Source organism: Diadema antillarum, unplaced genomic scaffold (genome assembly GCF_040938485.1).
Source record: "Diadema antillarum isolate AM-2024a unplaced genomic scaffold, OU_Dant_1.0 scf00000089, whole genome shotgun sequence".
In the NCBI taxonomy this organism is placed as follows: domain Eukaryota; kingdom Metazoa; phylum Echinodermata; class Echinoidea; order Diadematoida; family Diadematidae; genus Diadema; species Diadema antillarum.
The window spans coordinates 547,381-567,662 of record NW_027270978.1 but is presented as its reverse complement, the minus strand read 5'-3'; the positions used below and the strand labels follow the sequence as shown (position 1 = coordinate 567,662).

At 39.9% G+C, this 20,282-nt stretch overlaps 1 protein-coding gene across 1 annotated transcript in view; it reads left to right on the top strand.

Moving 5' to 3' along the window:
* LOC139718142 (uncharacterized) overlaps nt 1-20,282 on the top strand; it is a 96,210-nt gene that overhangs the window by 47,779 nt on the left and 28,149 nt on the right. Inside the window, exon 6 of the mRNA XM_071629625.1 lies at nt 7,500-7,677. Coding sequence (XP_071485726.1) covers nt 7,500-7,677 — 178 coding nt within the window. The remainder of the gene's footprint in view (nt 1-7,499; nt 7,678-20,282) is intronic.

Below are 20,282 nucleotides of genomic sequence, written 5' to 3'. Positions count from 1 at the left end.
CTTGATAACTTTAACCCGTTGAGGACAAGTCCCGAATGTACCCGGGCAAGTGTCTATGGGAAATGCGTGTTGAAGCAAAATCAGTCCGTCCTCAACGGGTTAAAGTGAGGTATCAAATCAGATGAGGCTGTATAATGAGTTGTGGTTTGATTATTCCATTGCATTGAAATAAATGAATGTCTGGAGCGGAAGACCTTTAAAGTAGATAAGGTAATTGTTGGCTGAACAACTGTGATGAGTTCCACTTCATGTTCTCCTCCTGATTTATTTTGGTATTGACCTTTTCTGATCTCTTTCTCTCTCTTTTTCTCTTCTCTTCGTCACTTTCCGTCTTTCTCTCTCTCGCTCTCTCTTTAAACTTTGAATATTTATTACATCAGCCATCATCTAAGTGATGTGGTGGGTAACTGTTCTTTGTTTTTGGCTTGGCTCAGAATATCTTGGAACTATCCTTCATATTTTTTTGTCAGCCTGTCTCCCTTTCTATCTATCTCTCTTTTCTTTCTATCCCCCCCCCCCTTCTCTGTGAGTCATGTGATGGTTAATTATGGAAAGGGTTCAGAGAATTTCTTATATCCAATCCCTTATGGAGCTGAAGTGGGGGATGATTGTTAAGCTTGCGGTTAAAGGAAATGTACCAGCCACTAGAGGCATCTTTACAGTCTAGATCGTGTGTCTGATTGTGTATGAGATAATAATGGTTAGACGATAAGATTGCTGATAAGGACTGTAAATTTGTTCGATCTCGTATGGATCAAGAGGCCGTCCTGATAGGTACTTCTGTCGGGGACCCACACTGTCCAGGCAGATCAGCTGTGACATCATGTTTGTCAACATTTAGTAGCCTCGAATTTGACCGGTGGAATTGGATTAAGGATATCTGGGTTACAAGCTTGTGTCATGGGCTTCCTTGATTTGCAAGGGGGATTATTGTTTCATGAGTGTGATCTTGCAGATACATGTTGATGACTGTTCGATGTTCATTTAATGTTGTTTTGGTCTTGAAATTGGGGAAGCTAGTTATAGAATCATCCTCACTTATGTGAATTTCTGCATCGATAATCATACCTTAATAGCATAAATGGTTTCAGTCCTAGTCTTGCAGACCTGTGCATTTGCAGAGATTAGGGAAAATGGAGTTGGGGGGGGGGGGGAGAGGAGGGGGTAGGAATGATGGCATTAGAAGTTTGTTAGGAGGAAAAAAGTGATTCTCATACGTGATGGAATCAAATGCAGAAGGGTGAATCTCCAGAAATGAGTATGATATATGAAGCAGCTGAAATCCAAACCAGATTAGGTGTGGTTAGCATTGATCGTAATGGCAAAGTTTACCCCTCGTGGCCGTAGTGTCAGATTAAGTTTTCTGCAAGGAGGCGGAAAAGAGTGGCACAAAACGTAGGAACATCCCGACATATATTTTCCAACATTTGTGGGGGAAATTTCTCGCGAAGATGTGTTAATGCATTGACACAAGTCGCCTACACGAGCACATTAGTTGCTAAAAACATACTGTGCAGATTATTACATTATTCAATGGATACATGCATGCTGTAGATAGCTTTCTGTCGATGTATCTGCATTACTTAGATCATCTCTCTCTCTCACACACTTGAATTTTATGTTTCTCTCTGTATATAAACAGGTTGTTTGAATTACTTATTTCATCTATCCTAGTTTAGCAAGTACAAAGTGTGGCACTATACACTGAAAAACAACAACAACTGCACAAGTGCGTCAGATAGATACTTGACTGACTTTTGAATATCAAATGAATAAGAGATTGTGACAATTTTGGAGGCTCTGCATGCACTGTTTTATTTGCAATCCTAAGATTGCAAACTAACTCTTGATTATACACATTTCACTTGTGTAAAAATGTGACTCAGTATCTACTTTTCTCTCCATTTGCAGTCTGTGGTCTCATTTTTTTTTTGGGGGGGGGGTAAGGGGATGAATAATATCAGCTGTACATTATATAGCTAGATATGACATTGTAAACCATATGGTCTTTATAATCAAATTAGCTTTTTTTGGTCCATTTTTAAACCAAGTGTGAGTTGAATTGACCAGTGTTACATCAGAACTGACCTTTAAGAAATATAAGGGATGGAAAGGTCAGAGATAAAAGAGGAATTTTGGCTCTGGAGGACAGAGGATGTGGTTGAATGGGCAGTGAGGGTGACTCATAACTTGAAAGTCATCTTCAGAAGATGGTTTGAAGTATTTTTTTTTTTTTGGGGGGGGGGGGGCAAAAAAAATATCTTTGAAAATTTTGTCTGCCAATGGTATTTTTCATCATTTATCCCGCTGAAGAATAGAGCAGTGACTGCCCGGCACTCTCAGAAAAAATAGTCCAAATTTCTGCTGATGGGATTGTCGTAGCCTTCATGAATCAAGGACTAGCAGAAGGTGTAGACAAGAATGTATATGCTGGACTAAGCATATTTTGTAGTTGTGTTTTATTTGTTTTAGTTTAATTTTTTTCCCTTGACAAACACCTTTATTACCAGAGTTCAGAGTGATATGAAATTTGTCTTAATTCTAAAGCTATCCACTGCCCCTTTTTCATTCATAATAGAATAGGTCTATATTTCTAGCTCAAAATGTTGATTATTTAACTTCTGGAGAATTGTTTTCCCTGTGTGTAGTATTCATATTTTTATTCAATGCTTGCCTTTATTTGATCTAAGAACACATTCCTTGTCAATTTCACAAATATTTCATATGTGAGATATTTCAAAGTCTTGACAAAGTTTGATGAATAAAATATGGAATACATACAAATATTATGCATAGACCCTGCTAAGGTGTACTATTTGATGATTAATTACTTGCCATAATATATTGATGAGATATATTCCATTTTTCCAGATTGTTGAAAAATTGAAATTTGTGAGCATATTATCGTTTGTGATTTACACTGCATATTTCTTGAAAAGTAACACAAACCATAATTCTCGGAGTGACATGCAGTTGAAGATTAATATTTCCTGTTACACATCGGTCTCAGGAAAAGTTTTTTGCTGTGGTTGCAATGATTACAAAGAGGTTTCAAGAAGTTAACAAAGTTGCATTGGTTAAAGAACAAAATGCCAAGGGGATGTTCTTTGGAAAGTTGTGGTTTTGTGGTGTGTGCACAGTTTTCATCCTTCTCTTGCATAATTTATATTTTGCTTCTTTCTGGAACAAATTTCTGTCTGTAGGGACCTTTTTTTTTCTGAAAGTCACAGTCTTTTTGAGGAGTGACAATGTGTGTGTGTGGGCACAAGAGATACTAAAATGGGCTTCCCAGGGGGACAAAATTTCCGTTCCTCCGAGTGCGCGGACTGCGAGAGGAGAACTTGGGGAAGCTGATGAGTAAGAAATATTGGTTTTGAGCCAATGACTTCTGCTCCCTCCGATGGAAATACGGTTTTTGCTGATCGCCGAACTCGTGTCTCTCGGATTCTCAAAATACGCACTAGTATCACAAGCTCATTACAGTCATGCTGATCACATGTACTTTTCTCCTTTTTTTCCTCCTCATAAGCCGTCTGTGCCTTTTATCTATATGTGCACTTCTCTTTAAACCAGATTTCTAAACTTGTTTTTCCATTCATCAGAACATTTGCATGAGAGTTTTCATTGATTTATCCCACTTCACTGTGAATTGGAAAAAAAGAAAACTTATGGAAATCTCAGCTTTCCCTTAGATCTAGAGAGTTGAACTCCGAGACTAACTTTGTTGTCTAGGAGTGTGCAGTGGAAGCATTATTCCTTTGTTTTCAGTAAATTTCATGCAAGAACATACTAGTAGTACATATGAAATCAAGGGTATAGTAGGCTTCAAATTAAAGGGATCGTATAGTTTTGGTTGATACCTAACTTCAGGTGTCTCACACTTTTTGGTGAGATGATGAGAAACCCCTTATGAAATATGAAAGGGCACGTAATCCCAAGAGGGATTCAACAAAGAGGGATTCAACATTTATTTGATGAAAATTAGTTTTGAAATGGCTGATATATCCAGAACAGAGCAATCCTAATAAAAAGTGGGACCTATTAGGATTGCTTTGCTTTACTTTGTTTTGGATGTCTCAGCCATTCCAAAACTGTTTTTCCATCTAATTAACTTTAAATTGCTCTAAGAACTGTATGCTCTGTATTATTACATAAGTAGTTTCTTAGTATCTCGCAAAAAGTTAAAAGCCCAATCCTCATCTCCACAGATATTATACCATCTCTTTGAAAAGCATTTGGTTGCAAAATACAGCAGAAGAAGCTCTTCTTCCTTTTTTTTTTTTTTTTTTGAGGGGGGGGGGGGTATTATGTGGAAGTTGATATAGGAAAGTAAATGATGCAGTGTGTGAGAGGGTTTTGAATTTGAAGCCAGGCATGTAAACAAGGAGCTTGACTGCAAGTTGCAGCAGCCTCTTATATTTATCACATGATACTGGGAAATTCGTCAAATGATAGCTGTTTCTTCCATTTTCGAGAAGGGGAAAGGGTCTAAAGTCAAACCATCGGTTCGATGCTGATGGTGAGGGCTACTGGCTTGCCCCCCACCCCACCCCCCTCCCTCCTCTTCCCCACAGTAGCGCAAGGCAAAAAATAACTCCAGTAGCACTGCCCGAGATTGGGTTTCAGCAGCCAACCCCCGTGGCAATTTCCCGGTCCATTTCCCTTCATTTCCTCGCGACTCCTGAGCTCCGCAATTGAATCAGCGCACAAGTTTTTGCCATAGCATAGAGGAGTCATGCCCAGAGGAGAGACAATGATGCTATGGGGAGGGAGAGAGAGAAGAGGGAGATGAGAAAAAAACAAACAAACTTTAGTTTGGCTAGAAGAGGAGTAGACTGTTTCTCCACCCCCCTCCCGTTTCCCTCTTCCCCACTCATGTGCTCCCCATTAAATTTAAGGAGTGAGGAAAAGCAAACCCTTGGATGCAGGAGGGGTAAAGACTTTGTATAAGAGCAGGTGAAATAAGGGGCAGGCACTCCCACAGCCTGCCCCCCCCCCCCCCCACACACACACACACATTCTGTGTGTGACCAATAGTAGAGAAATCGGTCAATATGGATGAGAGAGGAGTTATATACTTTGTGTATAAAGGAAAGTGGATTTATCACAGGGCTAGTGGTTGTTGATAAACTTTAGTGTGCAGATGATAGAAGGATCGTAATTCTCCCCATCCTGTACCCCCACCCCCATCTCCACACATTCTGTGTTAGATTAGTGCAGTAGGTATGAAAAATCATTTGGGATGAGGGGAGGGTTCAACTTGCATACATGAACATGTGAAGGGTAATAGAGATTCCTCAGAAACTTACTGTGTTGAGGAAAGGAGTATATAGTATGCACCCCCCCCCCCCATGCTAACTTTATAGAGGTGGGGTAAAGAGGGTCCAAGAATGGGGGCATAAGAGCATATTTCAAAGAGGATGTGAAGAAAAAAAAAAGACATGCAACATGGGGTGAAAGGGTGCTGTTCTTGTCTCTTCCAGCATTCCTGTTTCTGTTGTCGTTGTTTTAATATTCCACTTTATAGAATGTGCCCAGGTGCAGGGGTTGCATCAGGGATTACAAAAATCATACCATCACTAGCTCCAGGGTAAGGTACAGGTGCCCGGTATAGGCGAGGCGACACAAGGAGTAGAGAAAGAGTTCTCACCCCCACCCCCACCCCCCGCTTAATTGTGGCTTAGATTTTTCTGAATGTACGTATCCCTTCCCCTCATCTCCACCCCCTTTCCCAACCCATTTTTGCTTATTGCTGTAAAATAAGATGTGATATAGTAACATGGAAAAATGATGAAGCATGCAAATATTGTTATTCTGTGTAATGGTTTCCCCAATGCCATACTGAAACTTTCACTCTCGCTGTGCCCTTTATGGATTCTCTCTGTGGCTGTGTGTTTTCTGGTCAAAACAATTCCTTCAAACATTGTCTCTCCACTACAATGGTCAAAAAAACCAGCAAAATACTTCTCACTTTGAGGTTGTGCTTGTCAGCGGAAATAAAGCGGAAAGCACACCTTTTATCATTTGCCTACGCGATGTGATGTGAGTTTGCAAATTTCTGATCTACAATGACTGTTGTTTACCAGTGGCTAATCCTGTATGTTTCTCATCATTTTAAAGTCATTGCCACTGAGCAGAAGGAAAAAATGGGGAACTCTCCAATAAAGTGCACCAGCACTCAAAAATAGTGAGGAAAGATACATTTTTTGTTCACCTTCTGTGAAATAGGTCATACGAGGGGGGGGGGGGAGTGAGGGGAGCCAGTTTTACCTGTATAAATTGATAGATGTGATCTAGTTTGGTCCACTTCCAACTGTTGACAGTATGTACGAAAAGACTAAACCCACTCCTGGAAGGAAAACGTAATTGCAAAATCGCATCTTGTTTACATCCTCAAGGGATGTTGAGCACGCTAGAGTATCATGACTTTGCCATTTTTTCACTGTAGAATGTGTTATTTTGCTTGTACATTTGACTCTGTACTTCTGTGGGGACAGAAATAGCCATGTTAGCAATCAATCAGTGATTAGTAATGGCATCTACTCACTTTTGTTTTGTATATTAGCGAGTGTCATCTACAGAAAACATTGATGACAACATGATGCTGACAACTGATTGGTTGCCTTTTTTTCTCTGAAAAAATAAAGAAAAATATAGTGTTAGCAAGTTAGAAAAAGAGCGTACGATTCAGAAAATGTAAAGCTAGTAGGATGTACACAGTGCGTATTGCTACTTTCTGCTGCATACTGTGCTATGCCCCTGCAGTGGCACTCTGATACCGATCACTCTTGAGAAACTTCTTAACTGTAGCCTACAGGATTTCCGCCTTCCTGTATTCAGGGTAACAGGTGAATGAATGGTGGATGATCGCCTGCATCTTTAGCACGAAGGATTAGCGAGCAATTTTTTTCTGTGGGGCAAAGAGCTGCTGACTTGCGATGAAAACCATTTTGGAACATTTGTCTTTGTGGAGATACTTACCTTTGACCTCTTGACCGCCAGAAAAAAAATATTTCAAATATATCTATGCAATCAAATTTCTTGTTTACGACCAACAAGCTTTGAGATGCTATCTTGGAGATGTTATTTTAGACTTCGGTCAACGTCATGACTGCCACAAGAACTAATGTGGCATGCATCGTACCCATACACCTCACTGAAGTCTGCATAACTGTTATCAAGCCAGCATATCAGTGGAAGTGCCCAAACACTCCATTTTTCGGATGAGATGTCATCATTGACACCTTTTTAACTTCTGTCTGCTCTTGTCTCTTTCCTCTTCGAATTCATTTCAATTTTGGGCTGTCACTCGGGCCGAGAATTAATATTTCCAAGTCGGCCGACATCCCTGGATGATAGGTTCTAACACTGGCTCACAGATTTGCACCAAATGATACTACTTCTTTGGTTACACACGTAGCAGTGCAAATGATTTTCATTCGCAGATACAATCTTTTAACATCGTTTTATCTACAACACGGTATTTATCTTTGGTGCAGATTTTGAGGAGGAGCAACTGGAGCAGCTGATGTCCTCTGCCAGCGAGACGCTGGACTACATCAAGACGGAGGCGGTTCCCTTCATTCAGCTCGTCATGGATGACTTCATCAAGAACGAGGAGATTCAGGAGCAGGGGAGCAAGATTGTGGCCTGCTTCGGATATCACTCCGCCAAAAGGTGAGTCTGTGTGCGCACTGTATCGATGCACGTCTTTCGATTGCAGGGGGCAGCGTCCTCGCTCTTTAATATTAAAGATCTTTGAATCGAGTATCCCTGTGTCCTAGCTACTGTCATCTGATCTATTTTGAGTGCAGTTTGGACCAGAGTCAACAGCAGTAATCCTCTTTCTGTACTGCATCATCAAATTTTTTGGCATGGTACCTTCATTCTCTTTACGACTCTGAGATATTCGAATGCCTGCTCTGAAGAATGATGATGCAGTGCTTGATTGAAGGTGAATTCTTGATGATTTGATATCCTGTCTTAGCGGGTAATCCTCATTTCTTGATGAATGGCATAATTGCAAGGCGGATATGATGTTGATCCCTTTATGTAATTCATGCACAATGTCCAGTTCAGGACTTCATTCTTCACAAGAAAATGAAACAATTTGTTGTTATTTTATTCATACCTGGAGAGAGGGTTACGTAATCATGCATGCCTCACTGAAAACTTTGGCGACTGTCCCTTCAGTGGACTCTTTAAATAACAGCGGATTTCTTACCCTCAAGTGACATAGGTAGTTAAAGTCAAATCCATGTTAATTGAATTGAATCCATAGACTATAGCAAGCACGAAATATGTACCTTGCCCATGTTTGTCTCAGCATGCATTCATTACTTGGATGTCTGATGGTGTGCCCGACGTATCATATGCATTTACGTGAGCAAAATTTTGCATAACCCATGGACTAGATTAAAAACACCTTTGTGAATTCCGGCCTATGGGTTTCCTCGTTTGGGACTACAGCTCTGATTGATTTCCCTAAACCAATGGGATATCAATGCATTACTGCATGCTTGGAAGTTCCAGAAGTCACCCTCACACATTATGGCAAGGGTCTGGAAAGCCAGCCAACAAGGGGAAAAAAATGCAAAGATTGAAAGAAACTTGGCCAAAGTGGGTGCCCTGTTAATGATCCTCAAACCGTAGATCGCGTAATTGGCTCAGAGTGCCCGGGATTTCTCTCTTTAGCTGGCTCTCTCACGAGGTGCCCTCAGAATTTCTGTAGCGATATATTGGAAATCCTGTCACCGTTAATATCCCAAAGACGTGGTGGAGGCTCATGGGATGCCGTGCCATTCCTTCACCTGAGGGCAGATTTGTGGATGGATATGTCACCTCTCAGACCGTGTACACGTCTCTGTCATTACTGATTACTTGAGCATATTGAGCTCCGGTGATGGCTTCGATTCAAGTCACCAATTAAAGGTGATAGTGCTCTTTAGCGAGTCCAGCATCCACACGACTGTAGGATCGAGTCATTTGGCAGTGAAATCACATTGCATTTCAAGTCAAATGTAGAACAGTCTCAGTGGCAGTCAGAAGTCAGTGCCTTCAAGTAACCTACAGAAGGCATTTCATGAGTCGTACCTCAGACCATGAAAAGAAGCATTTCGAAGTTCATGGCATTTTTCCATGATTTAATCAGCAGAAGTTAACAGGCTAACAGGATAGTATATATGCAAATTAGGCATGTTAATGTCACAGCATCTTAAAGTGGTGACACGACATCTGCTGCAGTCTTATTTTCTCCAAGGACTTAGGGTTAGGGTTAGGGTTGTGTGGGCTTTTAGGTTTAGTTTGATGTGAGGATTAGGATTAGGCTTAGGTTTATGTTTGTGGGTAGAATTTAAATTTGGCTTTAATAATGTACAGATGTTTCATGAGAGCAAGTGTCGCAGGAGCAAATGTCATGGAACCTCTTCAAGTAGCTGAAGCACAGAAACATTTGATATTTGGAATATTCATTACCTTATGGATTTCAAGCAGAAGGTTGTGATGTGATTGCAAAGCTAGCCATTAGTGTAAAAAGAAAAAAAGGTATCATACACCCCTCTCCTTCATACGTTGGCAATGAGGCTACTTCCTGTGAAACAGTGAGTACTTGTAGAGGATAGAGAAATGGGTAAAATGGGGGGGGGGGGGGGGAGGGTCCAGCAAGACGAGCAAGGCAAAAACAACGTCTATAGGGAACTCCCTTAATATCCAGTACAGTTATGAATCACCCACCGGCCACAAACCAAGTCATGGTGTGGAGTAGAAAAGAAATGAAGCATCAAACGGAGCCGGGACTTTTGTTTTCATTCTTGAGAAGGCAAAAAGCTCTTGTGGTCTACCGTAGTCATGCTTGGCTCAGTACGCATCTTAACCTCTCAGCAGCTTCCTGTTGTAATGTCTGTGTGTTTTGACTCCTAGATCAAACACTAGGAAACATTGGGCCGAGTATAGTCAACTCTGTTGAAATGCATACTGTAAAACACGATATATTCGCGGCACGAAATTTTCGCGAATTGGAGCCGACGGCCTTTTTTCGTGGCAAGAAATTTTCGCGAATTGCCACTTGCGTTCAATGCATATAGTGTAGATAAGAAATTTTGCGTGCATTTTAATTTTGCGAATCTTGGCGCTCGCGAAATTCGTGAAATTAATATGCACGCGAACATTTCTCGTTTTACAGTATAACGAGCCTTTGAAATATTGATATCTTCACTTTTCTATTATGCAAGTTTTAAGATGCTACAGAAGACTTGTATGGACAATCAGAAGTATATTCTCTATATTTTTCTCTCTTATAGCAAAGCCAATCAGCAAAACACTGCAGAACATTTATATTTGTGGTGGAAGTATATTCTGTATCTGTCTGTCTCTTTCTCTCTTGATTTTACCAAAGTTAAAGTTCCTGTTTACCTTTGGGAGCAGTGATTTAAAAAAAATACTCAAGATACCACATTTGATGCATTATGTGTAGGTCAGTTGTATCACAAAACATCCTACCACGTAAAATTTTTGCAATAAAGCCTAAAATTTTAGGAGATATCACTATTTTTCTTAGTAAACCATAACTGTATACAGTTTAGTCTGGAATTATAACTATTGTTCACATTTTGTATATTTAACAATACTTAACATCGATTATAATGGTTCAAATTTTTATATTGGTTGTTTCCATCTCTAACACACATTTTAGAACTATTTTGAAGCACTAATGCTAATTTTTTGTTTCATCTGCAAATGGTAAATTATGCCTTTAACATCAATTTTACTGATTCAAATTTGTACAGTGGTTGTTTCTGTCCCTAACTCATATTTTAGAACTATTCTAAAGCACTAATGCTGGATTTTTGTTTCATCTGCAAGTTCAGTTATGCCTTTAACTAGAAAAGCACTAAGAGAGTGCGGACCTCCACCAGGCAGCACATTTCAGCCCATGTTCAACCATTGTTATTCACTATTGAAATTCTTGGGTGTCCAGCTGTTAAAGTGGACTGTATAGTCACAGACCTTAGAGGGCGCAAGCACCATTTTTATCAGACCTGCATCAGATATATAATTGCTCTATTGTAAGAAACGTGTTATATCATCTGATTTTGACAAGATCCCCATATTACACCATTTCTATCAATTTGATGTATTTGAGATTAAAGCTATTGAAAAACAACAAAAGTAATAAAAATAATTGTGATAATTTTAATGATGTCTTAAAAATATTTATAAGTGGAAAAATGAGCATAGAAAATGGGCTTCCATCAGGATATTTATAGTTATGTTTCGAGTCCAGTATGATTGAAAATATTAATGTATCTCCATTGAAGATGACCTTACTTTTAAAAAATAAAAATGACATTTGATATCAGTTTTTGCATTCAAATTCTTCAAATATTCATGTATGCCTACAAACATTGCATGTTCAAGAAGTATTTATTTTCCAAGGCAAAAGGACTCAATTTGGATGCTTTAAAGAAGTGTAACTTACAATAAACACTTCTTAATCCTCAAACAGGAGAGCCATGTGATTATTAAGAGTGCTCTCAAATTCCTTGCCATTGCCAGAAGAAATGAGGCAAATATCAGGGTGAAGGGCTCAGCCAAATGTGGATTTGATTTCAGGACCTGTAATCATGAACTTATGAGTACCAAAACCAATAGGGTTAAAGATGAATGCTGCCAAGGCTAGGGGTGAAATGACAGCCTGAGAATTCTCACGGCAAACGATGTGGAGTTGGGTTCCATAGGACAGGGAGTACACCATCTGCAATCTCTTCCTTAGCCTAGGGATCCTGAATTTTGTGGTAATGCCACTGCCCCCCAGTGGTAAATCTTGGTAGATAAGAGTTAACTCTTTGAATGCCAGAAGTGACATATACTCCACAATTTCTGTGTCCATTTTGATGATACAGATATGCTCCCATCAATACTTTTCAAAAAGGGATTTTGTCCCGGGATCATGGTTGAGGTGCCCCGAGCCTTCTCAATTTTCTGCTGAGCCTGATATCTCCAGAAACTGGTGTCTTGGATAAAGATCTCGATCTTGGGACGCCGTGTGAGTTACGCGATGACAGAAGAGTATTGAAAACAGCCTGGCCATCATTGAGGGAATATCATCTAGAAAGTGATTTCTTTCTCTTTTACCTTGTTTCCCTTTATCACGTAAGATTAAGATGCCCTTCGGTGCCTCAGAACCACAGGATGTTGCTCAAGTGCTCAACCACTTCATGTTGAGTTTTATGGTATAATAGCGTTTTTCAGAGACCCTGGACTGCATACATTGAGGGCTAGTCTTTCCAGACATTTTCATCGGACATGATCACCAAAGAAGAAAAAAAAAAACAGTTTGAATCATTTGATAGTTCAGCACCTTAACAACTCAGTCTCTGGTGATTTTGCTGTAAACTGTGGTAAAACCCAAATGGAGGAAAAAATAAAATTTTTCAGAATGTAAAAAAAGAGAAGAATTTTGATAATGATAATGATGACGTACGTTGATCATAAAAATATTCTCCATTTTCTTGTGATGGCAGGAAAACTAGCCTCTGCGTTATGATTATTTGCTGCTTTACGGAGACAACACACCCCAGAAAAAAAACAGGTGCATTCACTGTGGCTTGGCCCCTCCGTTCTTATGGAATAAGTGGCACTATAGCAACTCTAATAGATCACCATGGCAACAGCTACATTTGTTCACAGGCTGATGGGGTATCTTTGAGGTATTTTTTTTTCTAACTGCCAGACACACTAGGTGATCATGTTCTCTGGATAGATTTATGTCCTATTGTATGCACTGTATTTGAATATATATATGACAAATATCCAATTTTCATTGTATATAGATTTATTGATGGATATAGTTATTTACAAAGTAAAGAAAATGATTTCATTGCTTCTGTCAGCGTCAGAAGTCTTCAAGTGGCTTCAAGAATAAAGCTGTATGACACCTTGCGACCGCTGGGGCGTCCTGGTAGCCTACGCCAGCTGTCCAGTGCGGTAATCAGCTTTGACTTTTGATGCAGGCGAGAGCTGACGGGGTATTATTCTCCGGTTGACCCTTTCGTTATGATTCACTGACCAATCTCCATGACGATCATGAATCAGATAGACACCCAGCCATATTCCTTCCATCTTTCTTTCTATCTTTTTTTTAATGTACATGACACAGATGGAAAGACAGAAGATAAACTTTGTCCCTGTTTTCATTTTTTGTTTGTTAGTTTTTGTCCTTCTTTTTTGTGTGATCAGCAGAGTGGGGTAAAAAATCAAATTAAGAGATTGCAGCCAGGGGAGAATTTGGCAATTATCGAAAGATGGGGGGATCAGATTCAATGAGGGTCATGACTTTGAGGTGTCGAGGCCGATGGGGCCAAGGAGAAGCAGCAAGCCCATCCCAGGCCTGGAGGATGGCAAATGCCCTCTCTGTTTCCCATTGTCTGGTCCTAGAGGTGCAAGGCAGGAAATGCAGATGGGGTCTTCTAGCTTGCCCCTGACCTCATCCCTTGTAAGGTCTGGAGGACTTGGGGACAAGACAGGGGAAAAAACAATTGGGAATCACCCCTTTGTCACTCCTATATCCCCCCCCCCCCCCCATTTTCCTTTTAAAGTCACTTAAAGGGTTCACAGACAACTTTAAATTAGATTAGATTGATTGAATAATGAATGCGGTACTTGAGGTTTCTGGATTTGCTCGTACAAACTCACTTTCACAGGCTTCTAGTTCCTTGATCTTCCCTCTTCTGTGATTGTTCGGGACTTTTTTTTTACGTTTAGTTGCTCATATTTTAGGCCTTTGCTGCTTTGCCTTGTGAAATGAATCTGTCTGGTGTGCATCTGAAAAGTGTCTGCAGATTTATTCTTTCTGATGTAAGTGAATGCAGCAGTATCTTCTTGTCTGCTCTTTTACCAAAGTAAAAGTTCATTTGCAGCATTATCCTTTAATGGCTAGTTGCTAAAGATTAAACAGAGTTTATTGCCTATTAGTTTAGCTTCATGAGTGTCTCTTCTTTTGCCCTTGTGGGCAAGTTCTTACATTCCCTTTGCTTTGTGCTGTTATAAGGCAGAGAGAAATTTGGCATTTACCTTTCTGAAAAGATAGCCAGAATATATATTGCACTTCAGTGTTAGGAAGAAATAGACGAGTCTCCGACAAGTAGTTTTCTGATAGATATTACTCCAGGAATTCATCTCAAGCTTGAAAGATAAGCAGGGGGATTATAACAAATATCTAAATTAGGAACTTACTGTACACATGTATCATCCAGTACAGATCATACCTTTCACAAATCTCGGGGAGAAAAAATAGGAGTTATATCCAACTTAGTCACAGTGACCGATAAAACTTTGGGTAATCCCAGGGATAGGGGTTTAGTGAGAGATGTGAAATAGTTGCGTGACGGACCTCCTTCTAAGTTTGCGTTATGAATCAACAAACTCTATGCTGTCAACCTCATTAACATTAGCAAGTAGTGAGCCCCCCCCCCCAATGCTTCATCTCAACTGAGCTTTCTTTGAAATGGAAGTTCTCAGTTACTATGGAGTTTGCCGACCCTAAGCCCCGCGTCCCTGCTTCAGCGAGTTGTAAGGGGGGAAGTTCCACATTAAGTGGGATTTCAGTGTGATGAATTGAACGAGCAGGAAACAGAGGGGGCAGCCACTTCTTCTTCTTTTTTCTATATGCCGGAGCAAAATTAACCTTGCCACTGTGAGCTGCATGAGCATCCACCAGGGGTGCAAGAAAGGCCTTGAGATACAGGCAGGATCGAGGGCTGCAGGAACCACTCTCTTGCTCTCAGCTTGGATGGGAAACGTGAGATGTAGGGGGGACATTCCTCGGGATGAAGAAGCAACATCCTGTAAGAGGCAGTCGGCAGCATCCCCTTTACCCCCGACAGCATTAATTGCAAATCTGCAATCATTAAATTGATACTGGTTGGACGTAGATTAAAGGCTGTTGACTGATTCTTCTGTGTCATTGCAAATTTCACCGGTACTGATACATTCTTGTACAAAAGATGGAGTGTGCATGTATTGCACATGAATGTTCAATTTGGATTTGACACTGCTGACATGCCTATTTGCAGTCTTGATGAAGCCCCCAGGCTTCTGATAAAAACCCATCTCTCTGTTCACCTGCTTCAAAATCTGCTTAAAGATTTCCATTTCATATTATGATTTGTCTTCAATTCTGTTTGTAGCAAGACCATGAGAAGCTCCCTTTGTTAACTCTAGCTGTTGCTTATAAGAGTTTCGGCAACATTTGGCAGGCAGAATTTTCTAATGGCACATTGCTGGAAATTTTGTTTGTTTGTTTGTTTGTTTGTTTTTCTCAGAGGGGGATGAGGGAGGGAGGAGTTTGTTAAGCTGACTGAAATCTTTGGAGGCCCTCATCCGTCTGGGAGTGCTTTAAAACCCCTCTTTGCACCCTTTCCATACTGTTCTTTGCTACACATGTCACCAAGAGTTCATATGCATGGCACACTCGAGTTGCTGCGTACAGACGCAAGTCTGCATTGAGGGAAATTCTGTTCCAGGGACTTAGCTTTCAAGGCAACCTCAGAAGGTTGAGGAATTATGATGATTACAACCGTAGTATAGTTTCAGGAAATGACCAGTTTAAAGAGAGAGAGGGAAAAAATTGATAGTATCAGTAAATGAATGAATAGATATAAATGATTATAACTGAATGAAATATATACATGTAATATATATAAAGGAATATAGATAAATGCTTGAATAAATGTAAATGAATATGAATTAATGAATGAATAAATGCATTCATTCATTCAGTAATAAAAGATATGGTAATAAGATTAAAGTGGTTTCAAGGAAGATCGTTGGAACAGCCGGGACATTACCTAGTAACATTGTCTAATGCTTCAACACAATGATTACAATTAGGAAGTGTTTTGATATTGTGTAATGATAATAAAAGTAATGATAAAGTCTTCTTTATCCAGGGTAGCCTCTTCAGTGTTTCCACTGCTCTACCACAAGGCCCTGCCATTATTATTGCCCTAGCATTGCCAGGTACCCGTACACCTGGGTCGAGATGGACATATGTGGGTAAAAACATCTTGTCCAAGGACGTAAAGTACCGGGCAGGAATTGAACTCAGGTCCTCCGATAGGGAGTTGGGAGTCTCATCTACTATAACACCTTGAAGAAGATTCAGAATCAAATGTTTCTGTTTCTAAACTTAATACATAATCGCAGCTGCTCCTTGGGCGAGACACGTCGATACTTTCGTAACCTGTGCTCCGCATGTCTGAAATGGTAGGCTTGGCTGAAAAACTGGTATTTTTGTAAATATAATAAAGTGGCGCAGCTGTGCTATCTTTTCCCATGAGTAATCCTCAACTCTACTGACACAAATATGACCAGTCCCCATCATGACCCCTAATTATGAGATCAGAGTCAAATGGGGATGTGTCTCTGATGCCTCTAGAGAATAATTTTGTTGAGTTGCAAAACAAAACTGGTGATTTTGGTCAGTCGAAGAGAACATTTGCAAATAATTAGGCAGCGTATACGGTTCAAGGTATGGGATAACCAGAAGTAATGTTCCATAAAGAGAGAGAGAAAAAAAAATAGAGTGAGCGATGAAGGAGAGAGAGGTGACATCATTTAATCCCGGATGCAGAGCTTACTGCAACCACCTGCCGACTACCAGGATTGGTCAGTTTCACCACCGGTCAGGCTGCTATCTAAAAAAAAAAGAAGGCTAAACCACAAGGATTAATCATTATTTTTCATGAAGCATATGAGAGATGATGCATTCAGGGCTCAATCAGAGAACTGTGTCTCGGTCTGATGCTGGGATTAGCATGACTTATGCCCTGTGGTTATCTCCAAAGGCAGCATGGATTTAGGGTTCAGCTAGGGCTAGCTACACCTGATGTGAAAGTCTTGATAATGTATATCTTCCTCTCTCTCTTCTCCTATGAATCAGGCATACTCATGATTAAGACAACAAATATCTTTCTCCCTTTTTTTTGACCTCTTTTTTTTTTTACCTAATCACAAAAGTTAAGAAAATTGTGTAGAAGAAATGATGTTTCTTCATGGTAATATGCTGACTCTTCATAAAATAAAGCTCACAACTCCACATGGCATTTATCCCACTATACGCTATCCCCATGACTTTGTTGTTATTGTTGTCATTGAAATTTATGGAGACTCTGATGTCATGATCGTCATTGGACCTTGTCAGGGCTGGTGTCTATGAAATCTTCAAGTCAGTGTACATGTGTTAGGTACATGTGTTGCTTGTTTTGGCGAACTCACCCTACAGTCATGCACAGAGTGACAAGCAGTTGATTGCAATTCGCCCTATGGCGTGTTTTGAGAAAACCTGCTTTGTTGCACCAGCTGACAAGCTTTATAAGGTACTCCAATCAAGATATAGTTTATCCTTTTGACCCCAGAAACCAACTGCTTTTACAACTGTTCTTATAGATGTCTGTTGCTTTCATAAGCTTCACTGGTTTCTCCTTTTGAGCTAACAGCCCTTTTGCAAGCTTTGCAATATCATCTTTAGCAGCAGTCACACTGGCAAAATTTTGAAAAATCAAACTCTGAGAACATGTCGCAAAGTTTGCTCGCCCATTCACACTGGCAGCCAAACTTCTCCAAGTTTCATTTCTCTCTAAGTTTTTGAAGTCTGGGTTGCTGGTACAGATTTGCAAGAAAGAAGAAAGCATGTGCAGTATGGCAGGTTTGGAGGCACTGCACACACAGGAATTGGACTGGTCACATGGCAAACTTTGCAAAGTTTCAGGGGTGTGCATTCAGACTGCCAAAACTTCTAGAAGATTTGTTGGAGTGTGGGAAATTTCCCCTGTTTTAGTGGGAAGTTTCACAGGAAGTTTCATGAGAAACTTTGTGGTTACACTGGACAAACTGCAAGAACTTAAACTTCACGTAGTTTTGCCAGTATGACTGAGCTTTTGTGTAGATTGTGTAGACAAATTGACATTTTGCTAGCAACTTTGTTCTTGAGAGCCAACCGTGGACGGTCTGCGCTGCTACATCTTATGTTCTTAGTGTCTTCCAACTCTACCTTCATGTCCTGTACATACATATGTAGTCTCTTTAAAGTCTTTTCTTCCCATTGTTTGACGGTATCACGTGCCCGAGCACGGCTGTCCTTGCAGTTGACATCAGGTACTTGTTTAGTCTGCCGAGCGCAATCTCCTCTGTCATCACCTTCCCATAATGCCCAAGCTGGGAATATTGAAATTCTGTTGCCATGGAGAAAACAACAACATGAGTGAAAACACTTGCAGGTTGCCCAGAACAGAGGTGGTTAAGTAACCGATTCTTAGGGGCAGACTTCAGATCCAACAATACCAGGTCACTGAGAAACTACAACAAAACTACTCATAGAGCACCAATCTACACCAAGGCCAGAGAATCACTGTCATCATGGAAGTATACATGGTCCCTTTAACCCGTTGAAGACTAGAACCGAGTATATTCGGGCAGGTGTCTATGGGAAATGCGTGTTATAGCAAAACCAGTCCATCTTCATCAATGGGTTAAAGATCCTGGATGCAGATCAGGATCAGGATCACCACCCAAAAAAACTAACCACCTGTGGTGTTTTTTTTTTTAAATCACTACTATAAACCTCTCCTGAAAAATTCCATTACTGTAAAAGTGGATATTTTTGCATGAGTAAGTTTACCTGCTCGGCTGGGTAAAATGAATTTCGCGTGTTGTTAATTCCTTGAAATCAGGACATTAACTACTGGAACATATGGTATGCAAAAATATTCACATGCTTTTATTTTTTTTGCTAGCTTCTGGTTTGCGCGAAATGCGAGAAAATGTCAACACTGCAAAAATTTCCACTTTTACAGTATATTTCATTCATCAGTTTCCAAATTATGTTGCTACAGACAGATTAAGAATCGCTGAATGCTGCCCAAAAAAAAATTGATACATTGATGGAGGTAGAAAATGGCTAACTTTGCAGTTCTTTCTTGTTATGTGAGATATCTTCATTTGATTGTTAGATGCACACACCCACCTCTCTTTTTCTTGTCTTCTGCAGCAAATTATTTGCTGCTTGGACACTTCTGGTTCATTTTACACATCGTTATACTTGGGCAAACATGGAAACATGCCCATATTTTTTGTTTACTATGATTTAACTGTGAGTATTCAACCTATCAGTATTAATATGTGTTTTCGTCAACAAAATCGAAATCACACAAAATTCACACAAAAGTTTTTTCTCGTAAAGGAGAAAAAAAAATCCACCTTTGCAGTAGACGCAAGAGTCTTTTAAAACATGAACTGAACGGCGTAACATGCATGAGACTGGCATTGCTTCGTTATTCAATGGCCTCGTCTTTTTGATACAAGGGTCTAAAACATTCCGAGAAAGTAGGAAAAGAGACATTGCACCCATGTGTGGTCCTGACCCCCTTTAAACTCCCTCGTAGGGTGCAGAGAGAGACCCTCTCCACCAGCACAGGATGTGAATCAGGCACACTCACGTACCCCCTTCTTAACCCGTCTCTCCCAAACTGTGACTGCCAACTTTGAGGGTGATGACATGCTTGCACATGCATCCCCTTAAACCGTCCATTTCTCCTGTTTGTCTCACAAAATGCCTCTGCTATTAATAACCATGCTTGCGGTTGTTGTCTTTTATGCAGTGTAGTTTCAAAATCTGTGTTTTTAAAAAAAAGAAAAGAAAAAGATGGACAATCAATCCATACATAGCATGCCCAACAGTGCAAAGTAACCACAATGTTTATCTTAGTAAGGACTCATCAAACATTTGTGTAATTTTCAAATATATAACTGTACATCATTTTTTACAAAAATGGGAAACAAAGGCAAATGTCAGGACAATCAACTACATTAGAGTGAAGCCAACATCTAAGATCAGAATATCACATTGTCTCAGTTCAATGAAATGAGTTTGACCCATACTTTTTCAGAATGGGTTTTTTTTTTCTTCTCTTTGTATCAAACTGCGATACATTTGATTTGTTGTCATTAAATGAGGGGATTTTGATAGCAATACCATATGGAATGCTTTTTCAGCCGGTTAAGAGTACAGGAAGTTGCCTCTTTAAAATTCTTATCCAGGTTTCTGTCTGCAGGATTTCAAAAGCTTTTTCTTACAATTTAAGTACTTCACCTATAATGTTACACTTGTATATCAATCACAGAAATGTTATTATTTCAATGCTTACCAAGATAAATATGACCACTGCCTTAATTGATGAAAAGGATACAAAAGAAAGAGATATAACTATTTTTTTTTTACCAGGTAT